This window comes from Clinocottus analis, unplaced genomic scaffold (assembly GCF_023055335.1).
Source record: "Clinocottus analis isolate CAN_PGR_092001 unplaced genomic scaffold, fCliAna1.0.p SCAF_5, whole genome shotgun sequence".
Lineage (NCBI taxonomy): Eukaryota > Metazoa > Chordata > Actinopteri > Perciformes > Cottidae > Clinocottus > Clinocottus analis.
This window is the reverse complement of record NW_027176207.1, coordinates 13017203-13039090: the sequence shown is the minus strand read 5'-3', so window position 1 is coordinate 13039090 and position 21888 is coordinate 13017203. Positions and strand designations below refer to the sequence as shown.

The 21888-nt window shown below is 42.3% G+C and overlaps 1 protein-coding gene across 1 annotated transcript; it reads left to right on the top strand.

Moving 5' to 3' along the window:
• The first annotated feature begins 809 nt into the window (after window positions 1–809).
• Window positions 810–20452, top strand: LOC137802273 (pecanex-like protein 3). Its single transcript, XM_068600056.1, has 36 exons — window positions 810–1004; window positions 2202–2689; window positions 3661–3869; window positions 3973–4078; window positions 4570–4609; window positions 4806–4901; window positions 5171–6916; window positions 7767–7896; window positions 8102–8271; window positions 9009–9066; window positions 9166–9307; window positions 9454–9611; window positions 9782–9935; window positions 10100–10132; window positions 10250–10421; window positions 11145–11255; window positions 11375–11466; window positions 11575–11684; window positions 12010–12115; window positions 12208–12300; window positions 12407–12557; window positions 13078–13222; window positions 13656–13833; window positions 14086–14194; window positions 14304–14433; window positions 14540–14598; window positions 14701–14916; window positions 15703–15956; window positions 16109–16339; window positions 17085–17188; window positions 17285–17432; window positions 17516–17746; window positions 17944–18218; window positions 18315–18484; window positions 18713–19116; window positions 19798–20452. Exons 2-36 carry the CDS (start codon window positions 2537–2539, stop codon window positions 19945–19947), a joined length of 6834 nt encoding a protein of 2277 aa, XP_068456157.1. The 5' UTR covers window positions 810–1004; window positions 2202–2536; the 3' UTR covers window positions 19948–20452.
• The last annotated feature ends 1436 nt before the right edge of the window (window positions 20453–21888 follow it).

Genomic DNA, 21888 nt, shown 5'->3' with positions numbered 1-21888 from the left:
CCACTACTGAGCATTGCTTGGATGTCACATGCCTAATTCAACAAAACAGCTGTGACAGGTGAAGCCCAGATGACAACTGGTATGTTGCATCCACTCTTGTCTATAACACTGTTCCCCTAACATTAAAGCCAGGTGTGAATATTTGCCCTTTAGTTTTTCTGAGCTTATGTTTTGTCAAACACCACTATTGGTAGAATATAATTTAGATTCAAAGTTGTTATAAATAACGTTGTTGGGTTTCAGCCAACAATGTGGCAGTGATGGACCTAATTCTCTAATTACATTATTATTCCTTTCCTGTGTCAAACTGTCAAACTAAGCAGAAGATGGAGCAAATAATTGCCAGTTTGTGGGACGCCAATACGCTTCAATTAAAGTGAAACACAAAACTTAAGAGACTCAAGCTGTTTGCACAATTCAACTACATTTGAGCCTATCTCCCATTTTTCTTGCAATTAGGTTATATCAGTAATTATTGTTGCTGAACAATGTCACAGACAGGTCAGGAGTATTGGCTTATGTTATTTTTTTAATGTATTTATTCATTAATTAAATAAATAACTATACAGTCTCCGATGTTTTGTACTATTTCTACGAAAACATATATTAAACATATTAACAAATGACAATATGATTATGATAATTTGAAGAAGAAGAAAAAAAGATTAATATCCTCCCCATGACGTCAGGGCATGCGGCCACTCAGAGACATGGGCGTCTCTCTCTCTCTCTCGCCCTCGCTTGATCGCCCTTTGTACGTGCATGCGTCTGTGCGTGAACGCGTACGTCTGTGCGTGTGTGTCAACTAGTTGTTAGCGAGCGCTAGCTACCCAGTTAGCTAGCTTCTTGAAACATTTGAACATAGGCACCGTTTATGCCAAGAAGCGGACGACGTCCATCATGAGAGAAGATCTCCACTCCCGCTGCACGTCTGTCCACCTTCACGCCAAAGACGACGCGGGGCTTTCAGTCCGCGACGATAAGTTAGCCAACGCCAACAAAAAGTAAGCTACAGTTTTTTTGGACTCGCTCGTTAGCATCCCGAGAAGGAAAGCTCTGAGATTTTGAGAGGACTGGATGCGGAAGGAGTATATGAGAAGTATATAATGCTAACTGTAAACGTTGCTGCGATCCAACATTGTAGACAAAAACACATTTCCCTGTGAGCACATCAACGTTGTAGAGATGTATGAAGCTAACGTTAGCTAGTGACGAGCGACTAACACTCAGCCAGCCACCAACGGTCTCGCTAACTTGTTTGTGTCGGTTACGTTGAACGTCACCCGGCTAACAGGGACATCACCCTGGGCGAAGTGCTGCTGTATCCGGCCTAGCATTACCCTGCAACTAGAGCCAAACAGTCTGGTGTTTCACGTCTGTCAGTCGGTCGGCTGTCACAGTCGGTGCACTGCTGCTGTCAGCTGTGTGTGTCTGTATCCAACGAGGTGACTGGAGGCGTTGGTTGTCGAGCAGGTCGTATTTTGCCGATCATACGTGCATGGAGAGGTTCGTAGGCTAGGCTAAGTTATCTGCTAGCTTGCTAATGTCAATCAAAAAACTTAATCTATCTGGCAGAGCATTGGCTGGACGTGAGAATAAAAAAGAAAAAGCTCTGACATCCTGTTTTTAATATGATGGGTATATCAACTAACGTTGTGTCATTTTGAATACAAGACATATTTAACCACACTTAACACTAATTCGGGTTAAAAAGCTGTAATGTTAGCGTGTATTAGTGTCCGTATAAGTCTCTCTCTCTCTCCTGTGCTTTTTAGTCATCAGTTAAAAATGTCACAACTCTTCCGCAGAAGCTGGTCAAATGAGTATCTTTGTGATTCAGGGCAGAAGTTATGATGAATGATAAATGTCAACGTTTCAGAGTTTACTCGACACAAATATAGTCAAATTTGTCTTTTGATTTTTTGCTAAATTATTTCAAAATCAGGTGGAAACCAGATAGTGTCTTGATAATCATGTGGGAGTTAAGGAAGTGATGTTACTTAAAAATAAAACAAACATGTTTTCTCAACAACTGATAGTTGGCAGCTGACAGATTTCTACTACATTTACACTTATTTTGTGATTTACTGTGTAATTTTATGAATGGGTTATTGTCTAGCATTCATTTTGTCCCTGACTTGTGCAATGTTTAAAATGCAGGCTACATATGAGAAACAAACCAGCTGTGATCTTTCTTTCAGATGAACGTTTTTTCTTACATTAGGTGGGTTACCATTGTGCCAAAAAGTCACTCTCCTGATTACCCAACAAGGATTAGGCTTGAGTGTGGCAACCTCGGTGCACGGAAAGAGCACATACTGGCACAAGAATATGCAAGGACTCTTGGCCTCAACTGAAGTCGACATATCCAAGACACCGAACTGTTGTCCTTGATGAAACAGTCTTGGTTAACCTGCCATCCCCAATGGAAGTGCCATCGTAGACATACGATACTGTGGCTTGAACTGCTGCACAGTTTTTTGAGCTACAGCCTCGGAGGAAGCATTTCAGCTCTTAGTTGAACTTGAAGGTGGAGATGGGTTCCCAAGCTCTTCAGATATTGCGGCAGGGTGTGTGGGCTTCACTTACAGGAGGCTGGTATGTGGACCCACATCAGAGCACATTCTCCAACTGCTTCCACCTCTACCTTTGGATATTTCTCCTGGCCTTCCCCTTTCTGCTGTACATGGTGAGAACGTATTCACACGGCATTTTGATTTCACGTTCATCCAAAACTGAAGGAGCCACTCAATTCAGGCAACAATTTTTAACCAATACATGTTTGAAACATAGCATTACATCTCATTTAGTTATCTAACAATGGAAATCGTATGAGAGACTACACAAACAATCAAAATGTAGAACTGTTCGAATACTGCAACATTGGCATAATGAGCTGACATTTAAAGGGAATTTTAATTGTCTTGATATTGTTTTTGTTACTATCAAGGCTGAATATTAACACAGCTATTAGACTGTGTTTATATTCAGCCTCCAACTTAATGATTAAATCTGGATGGCAGCAGGACCTATAAATTCAGTAGGGCAACAACACAAGTGGTCAGACAACCAGACAGGTTCAAAACAATTCTTCAGTCATTAAAAATTAAAGTGAAAAGGAATTCATTAAAATGTTAAACACTCGTTGCCATGGTTAGAACAGTGTCCATGCAAAAAAACAGTAGTAATAGTTGGACCAAGGTAAGCTAATGTACATTCACTACTGGTGGTATGGGAGGAACTTATAACATTTACTTCATTGGTCAGTGTTGATGTGTTTGAAACAACATGGGAAAACTGGATTTGTTTCAAATTGGCCTGAACATATGTGGATAGAAATGGTCAACTCTTCATAAATAAGACCCTTGTTTGAAAACAGAAACATTTAAGAAAACCGTTTACATAAATAGTTTAACGTTTGAATGTCTAAATGTAGTCTTGTTTCTTCCCTCTTTTCTGAGACATTATTTCATAGTACAGTTGTCTTTAAGCTTCCTAGTGGGAATGGAAATTGGCTTTCATTATTACATAGAACTGTATCTTTTTTGTGATTGTACAGTTTGCTGTCCATTATTGAATAATTCCTGGCACTCTTAAGTGAATTGCATTGTCTCATTTTTGTATTTAGTCTCAGTTCTTGTTTTCTTCACTCCCTCTCAGGCTCTTCCTCCGAGTTTGGTGGTTGCAGGCATGTACTCTGCTGTGGTGGCAGTCTTTTTCACAGCCATTAAGGTGGTGAACTACCGGCTTCATACCATGTTTGACTTGGGGGAAATTGTAGAGAAGAAGCATGCCTCACTCACAGCCGAAGCCCCAAAGACAGAAGAAGGAGATGACTGTTCAGGTGTACATGATGGAAATCAGCACAGGCAAGGAGATGTTTTCTGACAGATTTGGGATAAAAGTCATGAAATCTCAATGCTGTGACATGCTGACGCCTTTTACTTTTCTTTACGTGTGACTTCTTCACAGGGATAGTCATGTTGGTGTAGAGATGACTGTGTTTCGGAAGGTCAACTCAACACCTCCAGTGCGCTGTAGCTCCCAGCACTCTCTGTTTGGATTGAACCAGGTGTCGGTGAGGATTACTATATTTTATGGTTTTATGCAATTTTTATTCTTTTCCCTTTATCAGTTCACAATTTGTTAATTAAGTTCCTCTGCCAAGTTCCCCCGAGCAAAGTTTTTTAATTAGATCCAATGTTGTCATTGATTGTTAATGCACATTAATAGAGGTGAACTATTTAGATGCACAACTTATTATTGTCATTGTACTAAACATACGTCTATGTTATATACGTTAATACCTGCCTAAGGTATCACACCAATACTAACAACGGGAATAGTGCGAAGGAGCACTTATGTTTGTATCGTGCATATGAGTGGAAGCGCACACTCATTAATATGGCTCTTAATATGACACTGTCATTATAAAAGTGTCTGTACTCATCATAGAGGGTATTGAATCATTTTTAAAGGCAGAGTATTGCTAATGAAATACTTTTGTAGTATCGCTATAACGACAAACAGCACTCAGTGTTGTACTTTTTTTTTATTGCCCTTATTCAGGAGTTCTTGCCCCAGCTGGAGGATACAGGAGGCACTAACGGTAAGCATTGGAGTTCTATGTTTTCATACTGCAAACCAGAATGGCCAGTTTTGTAATTTAAACATTTGAATATACATAATGTATAAGCTTCAGCCTTAATGTCCTTGCACTATTCAATTTAAGCACCAGATCAATGTGAGCTTAGTCCGTGTTGAATATGCACTATTTTTGAGGAACTTCTTACTTTTTACCTCAGATATCAAAGAACTAATGCGGGAACAAGGAAGCAATAATGTGATTGTTACATCAGCTCACCGGGAGATCCTCCGGCAGAGGTCCCAGGACACCATTCGTAAGTCAGCTACTATTCTGTGACCATAAACAAGTGTCATACACACTGAACACGTCTAATCTTGCCAACGTGGAGACGAGGCTATGAGATTACCAACACTCGGACATTTTCAGGGTGGACATGGCTCTTAATACTGTCTATCAGAATTAAAAATAGTGCCTGCATCCAAATTATAATAAAAGAATGTAAGCTCACGGCCTGTTTTATAGCCATTGTGTATTTCAATCTGATTTTAATCTTATATTAACCTTTTTTGTTTTACTGTACAGGGGCTCCCAGTGTGGTTCAGTCCTGCATTGCTGCTGCTCTGGGAGGAGACTTTCCAGGTCTTATGGGAGTATCTGGAATGTCAGTTGGATTTGGAGAACCTGGAGTCTGCTTGTCAATCCCCCCTTCACCCTCCAGTCAAGAAGATGGTGGCGAGAAAGAACAGTTGCAGGAATTGGAGGAGTTACCAGAACAACTGTCTCAACAGAGTCCAGAAGACAATGGGTTGGGGGCTTATTCTCCCCTGGGCCCCTCTGCTGAATCTGAGAGCCTGGGAGATACTCCCCTTAGCCCCCTTATAAAGAGTAGCTTAAGTGAGGAGCTAAGTGAAAATCTACTGGGTTTGGGCCTTGACCCTGTGGTGTTTGCACCTGGGACTGAGCACCCAGGCAGCCGTAGTGGGGTAGCACTAGCTGCCGGATCCACGGACAGCTGTTTCAGTGCAGGTGGCGCCACCACAGACCGTGAGACTCTAAGCACAGTTAGCAGTTACCGAAGTGAAAAAACGGATTCCACTCAGCTGGAAAGTGCTTCATTCAGCCAGCCAGGGCCTGCAGAAGGACATGCTTCTGCCTCAGCACCAGCGATGGGTTCTAACATGCCGAACCCCTCGGACGATCCAGTAGGAGAGGGTGGCAGTGATACTGACAACCTCTCAGACAGTGTGCTACTGCGCTCCCCTTCCAAAGACTTCTCCGTCAGCCAGGGGCTAGACAGGACACTTGTTGAAGGAGAGGATTTATCCCCTGTACCCCGTCCTCTCCAGAACTCGTCTCCTTCAAGTAGTGGCCGCTCAGAGGTTTGTGATTTAGACAGAAATGTTTCAGTTCCACCTCTACCCCCACCTCGGCAGGCCAATTCAGTGCCCTCAGGGCTGGCCCTGGGTCTCGTGTGTTCTGAGCCTGCTTTGCCCATATCCTCAACCCCCTTTTTACTGTCTGACCAGCCTGCCCTGCAAGCCCAGCAGGTTGTGCGCCCTAAAGACGTAAAGCTGCTGCGGGCCAGCGGCAGTAGTGTGGGGCACAGGCCAGGCCGAAGGAAAGCTCCACGACGACGAGCTGGAGCCGGAAGCAGTAGTTTTGACTGTGGCTCTTACAGGCGTCACCACAATCATAGACAACACAGAGATTACATCCCAGTGCGCAGCCGACTGGGCGCCAAGGCCTATAGTGAAAGTTTGTTTGAGGATTCCAGCGACGATGACGACGGCAGTGACATGAGTGCCGGTTCTAGTCTTGGCTCTCAGCGCCGATACAGTTCAGATGATGACGACGACGACGATGATGATGATGATGATGACGACTCAAGTTCCTCTACCTCCTGCTACTCCCCGGACCTTGCTAACACTGGCATTACATCTTCCCTCCCTGCTGCTGCTCAACTTCCCACTCCAAGGGAAGGGGATCTACCTGAAACTGCTGGTCCCTCACATTCTCGTGCTGCTCAGCGCTCCTCTAGCACTGCTAGTGCAAAGACGCATGCAAGAGTGCTAAGTATGGATGAGGCAGGTGGAGGCCAGAGCAACACAGCGGCTTTGCCCTCTACTTTGCTTACAATGCCCTCCACTTCCACTCCTGCACCCCGCACTCTCACCATCTCTAAGTCTGACCTGGAGGCCCGCACCCTCCACACTGACGGCTTCCCTGGAACTCATCATCATCGGCTGGATTCTCTTGGAGGCTCTTGGACTGGCAACCAGATGGGCTGGAGGGCAGAAGAGCTGGTTGAAGAGGGAGCTGTGGGAGGAGGTGAGCTGGTGTAACATTATAATCACTGTCCACACTGTGTTTTAGTTCTCCTAGTGTAGTGCCTGTTCGGAGTGTTTGTTGAATGCTGTTAAATGTTTTTGCTAAAAACGTAGGCACATTTCTTTTTTTCAAAATTCCTGAAATTCCCAAGCCCAAATTCCCGTGGAAACTTTCCGGAAATTTACCGGAACCTTTCCGCCCCTTTGGAACCCTAACCATAATAGAATATTACCTGATAATTATGTTACTTACACATTTGAGTACAAATCATGTATTTCCCTCATTTTAAAACTTTCTTGCCACGCTTTTCATAGCCAAAAAGGTGTTATAAAATCATATTGAATGAGTAGTAGAGCCAGCTGTCATCTTGAGCTTGGAGTGACCTTTTTGTGCACGTTGTGATAACTCAATTTCAACAGTGTAAGCACTTAACACGTCATGCAGCTCTAACCGAACCACTTACAACAATGTAGCTCTAATTACTTGAGGAAATATAGCTTGTTCTTTTACACTACAGCTGACCATCAAATTGAATAGGTCATCAAGCCATATTCTTGGACATGGACTCAGTAGAAGGTCATGCTTGCCACGCTTGGATGAATGTAGAGAAAAAAGTTTGAGTGCTAGTAGGTTTATATAATTTAGTGCATTAAATTGCACAATGTCTCATCAATGAGGCATTCAGGATCCTTGTCACTGGCTGCTTTGCGTAGTTACTTTCTAAATGCAAATGTTACAATTCCAAAAGTAAAATCCAGAAATGGACAATTGTTAGATGTTAAATTGTACCATGTACATTGACACTGTAATTTAAACCGTTGCATTGATGTAACTGATAACCCCTCTCCAGCCATGGCTCCGGAGGATGGCGGCAAACACGACTCGGTAAGCAGTGTTAAGAGGACACAAGCCATCCGCAGGAGACACAATGCTGGCAGCAACCCTACACCTCCCCCGTCCACCATGGGCTCCCCTCCCAGGTTAGTCAATTAAGCTGACCTGAGAGAGGATTAAATCTGATACTTTTCCTTGTTTGTGTCTTTATTTGCCTTTTTAATTAAAACTTCCACAGAGGGGACATGCCAGCCTCAGCAGGACTGATAGAGTTTAGGTGTAACAATGCTACAATTACATGTTCAGGTAAATGTCAGACAATATTAATCAACTGGTGTTTTGTTCCTGTAGCCTTCAGGACCTCCAGAGAGCTCGGACCTCCTCTCATTCACGGACCCGCACACTTCCCTCAGCCTTACAGTTCGCCTCCTCACTTCTACTGCCCCGCAGTGGCATCCATGAGGCGTCCACATTCGACGACACATCAGAGGGGGCAGTGCACTATTTCTATGACGAGAGCGGTGAGTCATTGGCTTTAAAGGAATACTTCAACATTTTGAGAAATGTACTTATTTGGTTTTATGTTGCGTGTTTATTGGGAAGATTGATACCACCCCAATGACTGTCCTTTTTAAATAAAACGCTATAGCAGGGGACCATTTAATCTGCGTCACAACTCGACACAGAGGGAACTAGGTCGCTTTGTCCAAACAGAACAAAATCCATGTAGAGAAAATTATGAGTGGCACTTTTATGTGGGGTTGTGTGCAGAAAACAATTGATTTGGCTGGTTCATTGACTTTCTGATATCTTGTTGTCATCCTAGAGGTTGCCAGATGCCTGGCAACCTACAACAATCAAACTATTTCTTTAAGTGATGGTCATTGGTGTAAGTACAATGATAAAAAGACATTTTAATATATGTTTGTATCAGGGATAGAAGAGTATACATTTTTAAGGGCAGAAGTTATAGATTTAGAAATGCACAAAATGCTTTAAAATAAATACTTTAAATAACAGACACAAAAAACAGAAAGTGAAACAGAATTCATGGAGGCTCACTACCTGCACAGGTTATACCTAAAATTAAAAGCAAGTTGTTTTTTTGCAATTTTTTTCTTTTCTATACATATCAAAATCTTCTCTTCCTTGTGTAAGTTGTTTTGTTATGTTAATACAATTAAGTAAAGTTAAAAAGAAAAGAAGTGTTCTCTGTTTTAAAGTATTCGATTTCAGTTTTGTATTTGTTATTAAACAGGAGTGAAGAGGTCCTACACATTTGGACCTGGTGGAGGTGGTTATGAGGACCCAGTTCTGTAAGTTATAGTCTTTTCCCAGGACTATCAGAGTTAATTTGCTGTGAGAAAGTCATGACTAAATCCTTTAATTATTGCTGTAATATTTTACACTTGCAGGGAAAGGGAGAGACAATCTCAGTCCTCGAGCTTCACCTCCACCGAGGTCCAGGAAGGGGCACCCGTCCTGTCCATGCTGCAGCCAAGACCTGTGGTTTTACAGGGTATGCAGGTGCGCAGGGTGCCTCTGGAAATGCCTGAGGTTAGTAATCTTTGATGTTTGATGTGGCAAATTATTCCAGGTGGAATGTCATAAACCAGGACTTTCTCCCTGAAAGAAAACTATCACAGGCTCTCCTTGTTTTCTCTTCTTCTAAATTAATTACAAATCTCTTCCATCCTCTTTAGTTTGATCTGGATCACGAGTCTCTACAAGAGTCACAGGAAAACACTCTGATGATCGAAGAGAAAGCAAAACCCAAACAGTACTATCGCTTTTGGGTGCTGCCTGGAAAGTGGCTCAGGGTTCGATATGATCGACTGGCTCTTCTTGCCTTATTGGACAGGTGGGTCAAAACATTATGGAGTAGATGTGAGACGATATGCTGTATTACATGGCTAATAGTTGTCATGTTAATTATCTTGACCAAATACTGTGATTTATATTTATTTATGGAAAGCAGTGAAATAGTGGGATCAACACATAAATATTAGATTGTCCAAATATTGTTACCAGGAACCGCCGTGTGGGAGAGAATGTGTTTGCTGTGGTGCTGGCCAGTTTGGTGGCCTTCCTGGGCTTCCTACTGCTGCTCCAAGACTTTTTCAGGGACATCTGGGTCTTCCAGTTTTGCCTGGTCATTGCCAGCTGCCAGTACTCTTTACTGAAGGTATCTTACCTCACCTCATTTATTTGTTGTTATCTTTTTAATACTGTAGATTATACATTATGCAATTTATGTTGTGTTTGTGTCCCAACCTTTAACTGTTGCTTTTATTTTAATGCAACAGTGTGAAACATATCAAGTTCATTATCCCTGCCGTTTTGTTTCAGAGTGTACAACCAGATGCAGCTTCTCCCATGCATGTGAGTCCTGGTTTCACCTTGTTACATGCTACTAACATACTTAGCACAAACTTAAACACATGTTGCCTTGTTGTTATTGTTGTAATGGTGGCGCGTCTTTTGTCTGGTATTCAACAGGGCCATAACTGGATCATTGTGTACAGTCGACCGGTCTACTTCTGCTTGTGCTGTGTGATGATCTGGATCTTTGACCTGTCTGGGCGCTCCGGCAGCCTGCAACCCTTCGCCCTCTATGGAGTCACCTTCTTCTCTGCACATTTCTTGCTCTGTGTCAGGGATATGCTCATTGGTTAGTTTTTATACACCTTTATATTTGTATTGTACTTGGTGTCAATGTCACCACACTTTGATAATGTCTATATTTGATTTTGAAATAGTATTTTACTCAGAGAATAGCCGTGAAGAGAAATCCACGTTGATTATATCTCCACATCGTATAACTCTCCATATTGTTTAAAACCAACAAGACATCCCATGAATGCTGCAGCCAGAAAATGTTGAAATATCACAAAGTTGATGGATTAAGTGGATTTGTGTGTATTTTCATATTATGTTGTTTTAGCTTGTTGCTATGGAGCCCACTGTGGCTGACATGTTTGCATGGTCCTCTCAACAACAACTTATGTTTTTATTGTATTTTAAATATAGATATTTATCCAATAAATATAGATATTTATCCATCCTAAATATAGAATGGTTGCGCACAAAAAAGTGCGATATGGCAGTTGGATGCACTTCTGGAGATCAGAAAAGCTCACCTTGAGCTCACTAATAGCTCAACAGACTGAGTTTTCCAGATTTCTTTCTTTTACGTTATCTTTTACTTTTTTACCTTAGGGTTATGGTAATTCTGTGTTAGAAGGACCCAGCAAAATGAGTTTTTCTTTATATGGAATAACTGTCTGTTATCTGTGCGCATGACAGTAAAAACATGTTAAATTGTTTCTATTTCCACCAGCTTTACTTTTTCTTTTAGCTTTTTAACCTTTTTTCCCTTTTTATTGTCCAACAGTGTTTGCCTTGTGTTTCCCGGTCATTTTCCTGTTTGGGTTGCTACCTCAGGTCAACACTTTTTTGATGTGTCTGCTGGAGCAGATCGACATGCATATTTTTGGTGGAACCGGTAAGAACATGTCAACTCGGACAGGAAGATGTGTAGATGAGAGAAACGTTAGAGCATCTTAAGACCAGATCAGGTGTCTTTTGGTTTAGTTCTGATCTTCTATTTGTCTCCTTCCTCAGCCACAACCAGCCCTCTCTCTTCTCTGTTCAGCCTCATACGCAGCGTGTTGGTGGCTGCTGTGCTCTATGGATTTAGCCTTGGTGCGATCAACGTAAGTGGAAAAGAGATGCCTCCTTGTTTTCCCTGTTTCTGAGTTTCTGATCAGAGTAGGAATTGATATGGACAATCCCCAATTTCATGTTGTATTTCTTTACATTAGGCACCTTGGGGGGATGCCCATGTGCCAGTCCTGTTCTCTGTGTTTTGTGGCCTACTCCTGGCCTTATCCTACCACCTCAGCCGCCAAAGCAGTGACCCCACCATCCTGTGGTCAGTACTTTGTGATTCAGACTGGCAATCGAGGCCAAAAAAGGCTCATTAGGGGTCTTAAAATCAGTCTTGTAATAAATGTGAAACCTGTTTTTTTTCTTCTTTTTTTTTATGTGAAGCATTGTGTCATGGCTTTTCTACACAGAAGCGGAGTTTTCAGTTGTTTGTGTATTTGCTCTGAGTGCTGCCAAAACACGAATGACTCACACACTGAAGTGTGTCTGCTGCTGACAAGCTGCTTTCGCGACTCAGCCTGTGCAAACTTTTATTTTTGTTTAATTTCTCACAGTTCCTTTTTAAAAAATGTTTTTACCCCTTAAAATAGGTCACTGGTCAGGTCTAAATTATTCCCAGAGTTGGAGAACCGAACACCAGAAGAACCCCCTGTGGAGATTAAGGACCCCCTTCCTGAGAAGCTGTGTAACTCTGTGGTAAAGATCACTGCTTACTCCCACAGTTTCACTTGTATTTCACATTGTCAAGTCTTTTTACAGTCTTGTGTCTCCTCACTGCCTTTTTGCAGAAAGAGATTCTTCATTCAGACCTCGTCATGTGTCCCCTCATGGCTGTAATAACCTTCGCCATCAGTGCCAGCACAGTTTTTATCGCTCTTCAAGTTAGTTGGAGCAGGGTTCATGACCCTCGTTCTTACAACACATTTTTCAATTCACTAAAGTAAATGTCCACTGAATGTTCCTGCTAATTTTCCTTTTGATCCACAGCCTGCTCTTAGCTTCGTCTTGTACATCCTGGCTGGAGTTGTAGGCTTCATTACACACTATCTGCTGCCTCAACTCCGCAAGCAGCTTCCATGGTTCTGCCTCGCTCACCCTGTGCTCCGCTCTCGAGAGTACAGTCAGTTTGAGGTCCGAGGTGAGTGTCTGATTGCTCTTGTATCTACTTTTACATACTTAGAAAGAAGCATTGGCGAAGTATTGTAAAAATATAAGAAGAAAACCTACCAAGACCTATATAAATACCTAGAACTTTATATGTGTCACCACAGGAAACTGCTGCATTGAGTAAAAGATACCTCACCTCAAATATCTTAAAGGGAGCTTAAGAGAGCCCCAAACTGTAATTATTTTTTTAAACAATTAAACAGCTGCATATTTCAAATGTCACATGTATAATTCTCAACACTCAACAACATCAATAGTTTAGTTTTTTTTACATGAAGTTGTTCAAGTATTTGAAATACTAGGAATGCCAGAAGTAGTACGACCATACACCCCAGTGTGTAAACATCTTGTAAAACATTTTTCAGTTTAAATAATTTACTTATTTCACAGCTCTGCAAAGTTTAAGAGAGAGCACAGAGGGAAAGCTAACGCTTGGACCGTGAATTTCCTCAACAAGTGTGCAAGATTGTTTTGTTTTTTGTTTACCTCAGATGCTGCTCAGTTGATGTGGTTTGAGAAGCTGTATGCTTGGCTTCAGTGTGTGGAGAAATATTTCATCTATCCGGCTGTGGTGCTGAACTCCCTAACGACAGAAGCTCGAACTGTGGGCCAGAACCACAAAGATCTGGATATCTAGTAAGACTTTCCCCATGCTGTCTCCAGACATTGTACTGTTCTCCAGCTCTTCTCCCAGGGGATATGAGCTGTGTTTGTTGGATCCATAGCACATGAAATCAATAGACAAGCTGAATCACCCCCAGGTGTGTCGCATCCTGCAGATTGTGCTCAGTAGCAAAAGCATAAAATATATTCTCGTTAGTCTCCATTCTTCATCTTCGACCGGACTATATATACAACAGACAGTCTGCATAGTAGTCTATGTATAGATGAATATGAGAGAGGCATGGGAGAACCAGGACTAAAGAGGGTGCCTTTTAAGATTAGAAAATTCATTGTAGAAGCTTTAAACTTTAGCACTTGAGTCTGTGTTTGTGGATATCATACTCCGTCGTTTACGTCTGTGTCACTGATTTCCTTTCTCTGTCCGTCTGTTTCTTGACCCCCACAGCAGCCGAGCTCTGTTCATCTCAGTAGCAGGCATGAAGTTGCTGCGTTCGTCTTTCTGTGCTCCGTCGCAGCAGTACGTCACACTATGCTTCACCACACTCTTCTTCCAGTTTGACTATCCACACTTCTCGGAGACCTTTCTAATCGACTACTACTTCATGTCCATCCTCTTCAGCAAGGTATGGATGTGAACATTTTGCCATCTCAGAATTTTCAGCACAGATATTATTAGATAATAAAATTGTATTTGATTCTAGTAGCAGTTTATTTTGCACATTGGACATCCTAATGTAAAAGAATCACTTAACACCTGGCTAAAAGATACATTTCACTGCCCTCTATGGTTAAAATACCACAAAGTGTATGTGTAGTTTTATGTATACAGTTTTTCAATGTTTTTTTTAAATGTTTTTGTCATTTTGATTTCTCAGATGTGGGACCTGCTGTACAAGCTGCGCTTTGTGTTGACTTACATTGCCCCCTGGCAAATCACTTGGGGCTCGGCCTTCCATGCCTTCGCTCAACCCTTTGCTGTTCCCCGTATCCTTCAGCTACTTTGATTTGATTTTTTATTAAATTCTGTTGTGCCCTTTTTACTGTAAAATGCAATCTAATACAATAGAGATATCCTTAACTCATGCTACTTCAGACTCTGCTGTGCTTTTTGTTCAGGCCATCTTCTCAGCAATCTTTTCCACCCCTCTCAATCCTGTCCTTGGTAGTGCAGTGTTTGTCACTTCCTACACCAGACCTGTAAAATTCTGGGAGAGAGACTACAAGTATGTTTGAAAAAAACAAAACTGTGTAAATATGAAATTAAATTGTATTAAGTCTTAATATAAAGCGTTTTCATTCATTTCTAATACTAGTTTATCATGTTTGCAGCACTAAGCGCGTCGATCATTCCAACACCAGACTTGCCACCCAGTTAGACCGCAACCCAGGTATGACATAATACTCTCATCATCATCATCATCATCATCTCTATTTGACTCGTTTGGTTTTATTCTTTTGCTATGCTCATTGTCTTTTTTTTTTCCTTCAAGGTGCCGATGACAACAATCTGAACTCTATTTTCTACGAGCACTTGACGCGATCTCTGCAACACAGCCTATGTGGAGACCTGCTGCTTGGCCGCTGGGGCAACTACACCACAGGCGACTGCTTCATCCTCGCCTCAGACTACCTCAACGCTCTGGTGCACATCGTTGAGATCGGCAACGGCCTGGTCACCTTCCAGCTGAGGGGTCTCGAGTTCAGAGGTGAGCCATAAGGAATGATGGGGACTGACAATGTTTGAAGCTTCTGGAATGAGCTCCGTTTGAGGTGTTTGTGTTGTTTGAATATCTGTCAAGTGCTCTCAAGAATAGCATTTCTTATAGAGATCAGGCTCTGTTCAGTAGTGTTTCTATAAAAAGTGGCACCACTGTTAATATACTATGTACTTTGAACAATATTTCTTTAAAATGAAATGTAGTCCAATTTGATTTAAAATAGTATATTATTATTCTACTACACTCTGAAGGCATCGCTTGACAATAGAGCAGGCGTTTATCGTTAAAATGTATAGAATTTGAGCTTAAAATGTGTCATATGGAATTTTGTGTGTGTGTATATATATATATATATATATATATATATATATATATATATATAAATAAATTAAAAGTTATAGCTTTTTCATAATGTAATTGTTTTTCACAAATACACTACATGTATAATAATTATTTTTGCCAGTTGGCTTATTTTCTTGCACAGCTGCCTTCATCTGCTCATTCAGGCCTCTTGTATGGCTTCTTGGGACCTTTTTAACAGCATTTTTTTTTATCCTTTATCCAATCCCATTTCATGTAAGATTAGCCTGGTTAAAAGTACTGTTACTGAGTAACTGTGCTCTAATAAATAAAGTAACCATTAACTAGATGGTTGTATAAATATTAATGAAAGTGGAAAAATAGCCTTTACCGGGCCGCCACAGTTTCGGCAATTAATGTGAAATACTGCTATATGCTGTGCAGCTGATCCTCATCTGCTTCACATCTGTCCAGGTACCTACTGTCAGCAGAGGGAGGTAGAGGCCATCACAGAAGGGGTTGAGGAAGATGAGGGCTGCTGTTGCTGTGAACCTGGTCACCTTCCCCACATGTTGTCATTCAATGCTGCCTTTGGACAGCGCTGGCTGGCATGGGAAGTGGCCGCCACTAAGTACGTACTAGAGGGCTACAGTATCAGTGACAACAATGCAGCCTCAATGTTGCAAGTATTCGACCTCCGTAAGATCCTCATCACATATTATGTGAAGGTAAGCCATTGATTAAAAGAATTCCTTGCACACACTTTGCATCCGAGCCTTTCATGCAGTCAGACTATTGTATTGAAATGACAACTAATTGTAGCCGGAAGCCTCAATGTGAAGGATTGATGGTTGAATATCGCGTTCATTCCCTCAAACAGAGCATCATCTACTATGTGAGTCGATCTTCTAAGATGGATGAGTGGCTGACTAATGAGACAATTCAGGAGGCTCTCCGGCCTTGTCTCGGATCCAACTACGTCGACAGTGACCCCACCTTCAACCTGAACATAGATGAGGACTATGACCATAGGGCCTCTGGCATTACCTCCTCCTCCTTCTGTATGATCTACCTGGACTGGATTCAGTATTGCAACAGCAGACGTCAAACGGTCAGACTCTCTACAGCATTTACTCTAGAATCAAACACAGCCCAGGGGTCTTATTTATCAGCGTTGCGTAAGCACAAAAGCGGCCTAAAAGAGACGTAGTCCACTTCTAATGCAGGAGATTGTGCACACCTGCACCAAAATTCTAAACCAAGCAGACAAATAGGAGATGGGGGGGATATTGGCAACTCAGTTGGTGAGGTGGTGAATTGAAGTCAGATTGTGTAATGTTGCCCTTTTTGTTATTTTTTTGGGTTCACACCATTTACTAGACAATGTTTTTTTAATTAGACCCCAGGTGGTTGTTTGACTTTTTTTTTCCTCAGCTAGCTTTCAATATTCTAATCCTTGTCTGAGTTTGTAACCCCGCAAACAAATATTACCCTGCAAATCAAGAAATGTGAGTCTTTTCAAACTGAAAACAGAAAAGTGTAAATGGATTTTAGAGAAATATCTCAAGAGAGAAGTTTTGAGGTTCAACATTTCACCACATCAGGTGATGAAACTTTACTAAATGAAGGCAGCAGCTGCTTGTTTTGTTCCAGTCCATTTTAATGCTCAGTCTTTGTATATAGTCGCTCCATGAGTATTAATGCGTACTATTCATGGGTATTATATTGTTTATCTAAAATGTTAACTTGTGTTCAGACTAAACATTTTAAATTGAAAAGAAATCTGATACAAGCTAATTATTATTCGTTGAACAAAATGTAGAATATTTGATCATTTATCTTCACATGTGTTGCAGCCGGTAACTTGTGAAAGAGATTCTCCACTCGTCAACCTCTGTTTCGGGCTGTGTATCTTGGGTAGACGAGCTCTGGGAACGGCCTCTCACAGCATGTCTGCAAGGTAAGGCCATGCTACCTGTCTCTCACTGTTGCTAATACCACCTGTCACTACCCAATATGCAATAGTTGTTGTTGTTGTTGTTTATCTGTTTGACAGCTTGGAGCCGTTTCTCTATGGCCTCCATGCACTCTTCAAGGGAGACTTTCGGATCACGTCTCCCAGGGATGAATGGGTGTTTGCAGATATGGACCTGCTGAACCGAGTTGTGGCTCCAGGAGTGCGGATGTCCCTCAAATTGCATCAGGTAGAAGGAGCAAAAGACAACTAGGCCTGAGGGTAGAATAATGACAGTTTGGTCCCTGAACTCTGTATTGTGCATTTTCTCAGGACCACTTCACATCTCCAGATGAGTATGAGGATCCTATGGTTCTGTATGACGCCATCACTGCCAATGAGGAGAAGATGTTGATATCTCATGAGGGTGACCCCGTCTGGCGCAGCGCTATTTTGGCAAACATGCCTTCACTGCTGGCATTGCGCCACATCATGGATGACGGCAGCGACGAGTACAAGATCATCATGCTTAACAAGAGGTTCCTCAGCTTCAGAGTCATCAAGGTCAGAGCTCATACTCTTTATCTTTAATCTCTTGTTATCTCTATATTGGTTTATTGGTTATCTATACTGTACTGTGAAATTCAATTTCTGTATGTACAGGATACTTTTCCCACCCTTAATCAGATAAGGGTTATTTAGTCAATATTTAGCCCATTTGTTCTTGCCCTCCACTGACTTCTTTCTGCTGCCCCCTACAGGTGAACAGAGAGTGTGTGCGTGGGCTGTGGGCGGGGCAACAACAGGAGCTGGTTTTCCTGCGCAACCGTAACCCAGAGCGTGGCAGCATTCAAAATGCCAAACAGGCTCTAAGGAATATGATTAACTCCTCATGTGACCAGCCCATTGGCTACCCCATCTACGTGTCCCCCCTTACCACCTCATACGCTGGAGGCCACAACCAGCTCCGGTCGGTGTGGGGAGGACCCGTCAGCCCACACAACATTTACACCTGGTTCATCAGTAGCTGGGACAGGTACATGGTCTAAACTTCATGTAAAAAATGTACACAGAAGTCTTCCCGGTACAGCGATGCTCGTGTGAACATTGTATCTAATATACGTCTCTGCAGGTTACAGAAAGGTTGTGGTGCTGGCTGTAACAGCGGAGGAAACATTGAGGACTCCGACTGTGGAGGCGGATCCACCTCCATCTCCACCAACCCAGCCGTTCACACCACCCAGAGTACACCTGCCTCCAGCCTCCCACAGCCACACATTACTACTCTCCAGCCCTTCATGGGTAAAACCTGAAACAACCACTAAACTAAACTTTCTTTATTTGACTTTCATGTCGTAACGTTCCACAATGCTTGATTCTGGTCAATAAGTTGAGTTAGAGATGATGTACATTTTTTAGAAGCAATTCATGCCTTGCCTTTGCATGGTTTGAATGAAAGCTGAATCATTGCTATTTAGAACTTTTAATATATTAAAATTGACTAAATTGAATCGCTGTCTTGCATTTCAGGTACAGACAACCCTGTAGGTCCAACCCAGAGCTGGCCTCACCACCCCCAACCTCTCCCATTAGCTCTGCTCAGTCAATCAGAGGGCAGGATGGAGGCTGGACTGCTCACATCCCTGCAGCGAACATCCTCCATCCAGGGGCTCCTGGGCCAGCAGCTCTCCAGCTCCCAGCTCTCCTTCAGCAGCTCTATGGCTCCACCTTCTCTGCCAGGCACGGAGCGCTTCTGCCCACCGAGCCTCCTCGAGAACTCGGGTCACAGAGCAGGCCAGCGGGCTGGCCTCAGCCAGGGCAGCGGACTACACTACGAGAGCCACTTTAGCAAGTGGAGTTTTTCAGGCAGAAAGGGCTTTAACGGACCAGCTGCAGTGGAGGGGGAAGGAACAGTACAGACCATACGCACACAGGTGAGAAGGCTGCTGGATTGCTCGTACACTCCGAACTTTAGTTTTCCAACACATAGAGCAATCAGGTAACCGAGAAAGTAATTGGTAGATTAATGAACAATTAAAATACTCTTTAGTTGCAGCCTTGTAGGATGCCTCTTGTTGGTTGACCCATTGCTAAGTCCTGAACATCGAACACAGACTGGCCAATCACAGTGTTGCATCAGCCATCTCCAAGCAACTTCCTATAATTATCCAGCTCTGCTCCAAAGACTTGCAAGCCATAATTTTAGATTTTCTTAGAAAAGGCTCTGTGGAATACTTTAATATACAGACTAGGACGGTAGCCAACAGTGTGAATATCATACCTACTGTCTAAATTCATATTGCACGCTTTATTTACAGCAATCAACAGACTCGTGATTCAAAGGGCAAGACGTCTTTAGGTGTATAATTTTATTTAAACTGTGATTACATAGGTTAAAAATTCTGTTAGTTGATAGTAAAAAATCTGTAAGTTGTTGAACTATGATCAAAATTAATCAAATTAATTGGATTTGCTTTATTTGGACTCTTACCTTTGTGTGGGGTTTATATTTATCACAAATGTTTTCATGGTTCTGACAATTTGTTAATGATGTTAGTTTTTTTAGTATAAGTGCTGATTGTCTTGAATTAACTTTAAAAATATTTATTTTACAGCCTACTCCTCCTGCACCCCTACAAGAGATCAGTCTAACACAAGATCCTCTGGGAGCTCAGATGATGGATCCAGCCCTGCTGACTGTAGGGGACCCCCCCGCCTCCCGAGAGGAATCCACAGAGCTGCCTTTACTTGAGCACCTGCGCTGAGTCTGCACTGCACACCCCTGAGTGACACGCTTTGGTAACGCACTCTGCAGTTGAGTCTGTACTGGGCCTGGCCCGCCCAGACCAGACTCATTTAGACCTTCTGGACTCATTCCATCAACCCTCCTCTGACTCGCTCAACGGCCCACTACAGTACTGGATGGATTCGGTTATAAAGTCACTTCTCTTCTACTCGTCAGCCAAAGGAGTTAAACATCGGATAGCATGCTGAACTGATGCACGTCAGATCATGAAAGGATTTCAGCCAACCTGTTGATTCCAAAGTCAGCTTTCATCATTGCTCCTGATGATGTACTCGTTCTTAACTTTGTTATCAGACAAAGGCACTTGTGTCTATATGGACAACCTTTTGGTTTTAGGCCAGTGCAATTATAAGGGATGTTTTGCTGGAGGATTGATTATTTTTCTATACTGGAGAATAGAAAATCACTTCTAACTTTTTGTTACAGCAGTTTTTTTTTTGCGTAACCAATCAAAAAAAAAACAACATTACTGCTGTATGTGCAAAGGAAGGATATGTGGAAACCATGATAAGCCTTGTTTTGTTTTTCCCGATTTTAGCATCTTCACGGACCTACAGTTGCGTCTCAAACAATATTTAACAGTCCACAATTTCTGGAGCCTCCGCTTTTTTCTCTTCCCTGCACATTATACATACTCAAAACAAAAATACACCCTACCAAAATGTCGTCCCTGTCCTCTGGTCTGTTTCCTACAGAGGTGCCTGACAACATCAGTACTCAAAAGTTCTGTCTTGGAGAAATTTCAGGGGTAAAAAAAAAACTCCTTTCCGTCCCAGCCAAAATGTGGTGCTTAAACCGCTAGTTTACATTTTATTTAGGCCTGGATACGAGTCCTGAATCTGACTAGCAACACGGAGGAGAGGGAAGACTTTGGACAGAGCTGGTGCCCGTTGATCAGGATCAAGCGGAGGCCGATTCCAATCTTTGGAAATTGTGTTGATCACAAACCTACAAACTAGGAGTGTTAGAAACTTCAAGCCTTTTTTTGGTGAGTGGAATGTCCTCTATTTTAATACTTTACTTGAAAAATCACAAGTTTCTCTGTGTTTAAGGTGCACCAAGTTTATTGGCTTTGGTTGAGGGATCAATGATGCCCTCCGATCAGATCCGCTCAGCTCATGACTTTCTTAATGTAAGGGACCCCGGCTGCTTTGTGTTGGGAGCTCTGTTTTCTTTGCCTGCAGTACGGCCCTCCTGTTACTATACTACTGCTTCTGCATCTCCTGCTACTACTAATATACCCACTACTACTGCTGTTTCTACAACAGTCAAATCCAGCGTTTTAGTTGGAAACAAACAAAGTTTAATAAATACTGAAAGCAAAGGTGGAATATTTATTTGATTAATATTGTCTCACAGATATCTTTAACTGCGTTTGTCAATATGGTGTGATGTATTGAATTGGAAATATGCCTTCTGTCAACTGCACCCCCGCCCCTCCCTCAGTTCGTTTGGTGTCATCACATTTGTATCATCTCACCAATGGCTGTCTTTTTTTTTTTTGTAATACAGTGTAACTGGAAGAATTCCTGAGAAATGACTTTAAGTTGGTTTCTTTCTCTCTCCTGTCCTCCTTTTGCCACCACTTTGAAAAGCAAATTAAAACCCTGATTGAGGGTTGAAGCGTAAAGAAGCCGTCAGTCAACCAGATTCGGCCCCAAACGATTCCCCGCATCCGGTGACAATGACCCCCCACATGTTGTCTGCAGTGCTTGAATGATTCTGAAATAACATTGTGCGATACCGTTAATCGCTTTCTCACCAAATTATCTTATAAGCCGTGTTTCCCTCTAGGAAACCTGAAAGGAGGCCAGCGTTCTCAGGGTCTATAATTGGAAATAAATTGACTTTTCTGCAGGAAGACTTTTGTTTCGAAGGAGGAACCTCAGATGGGAAGGCG

Coding starts and splice junctions, on each gene's coding strand:
- LOC137802273 (XM_068600056.1), top strand. CDS start 2,537: ATGGGTTCCCAAGCTCTTCAGATATTGCGGCAGGGTGTGTGGGCTTCA. Junction 3,870..3,972: donor CATGATGGAAATCAGCACAG/GCAAGGAGATGT, acceptor ACTTCTTCACAG/GGATAGTCATGTTGGTGTAG. Junction 6,917..7,766: donor AGAGGGAGCTGTGGGAGGAG/GTGAGCTGGTGT, acceptor ACCCCTCTCCAG/CCATGGCTCCGGAGGATGGC.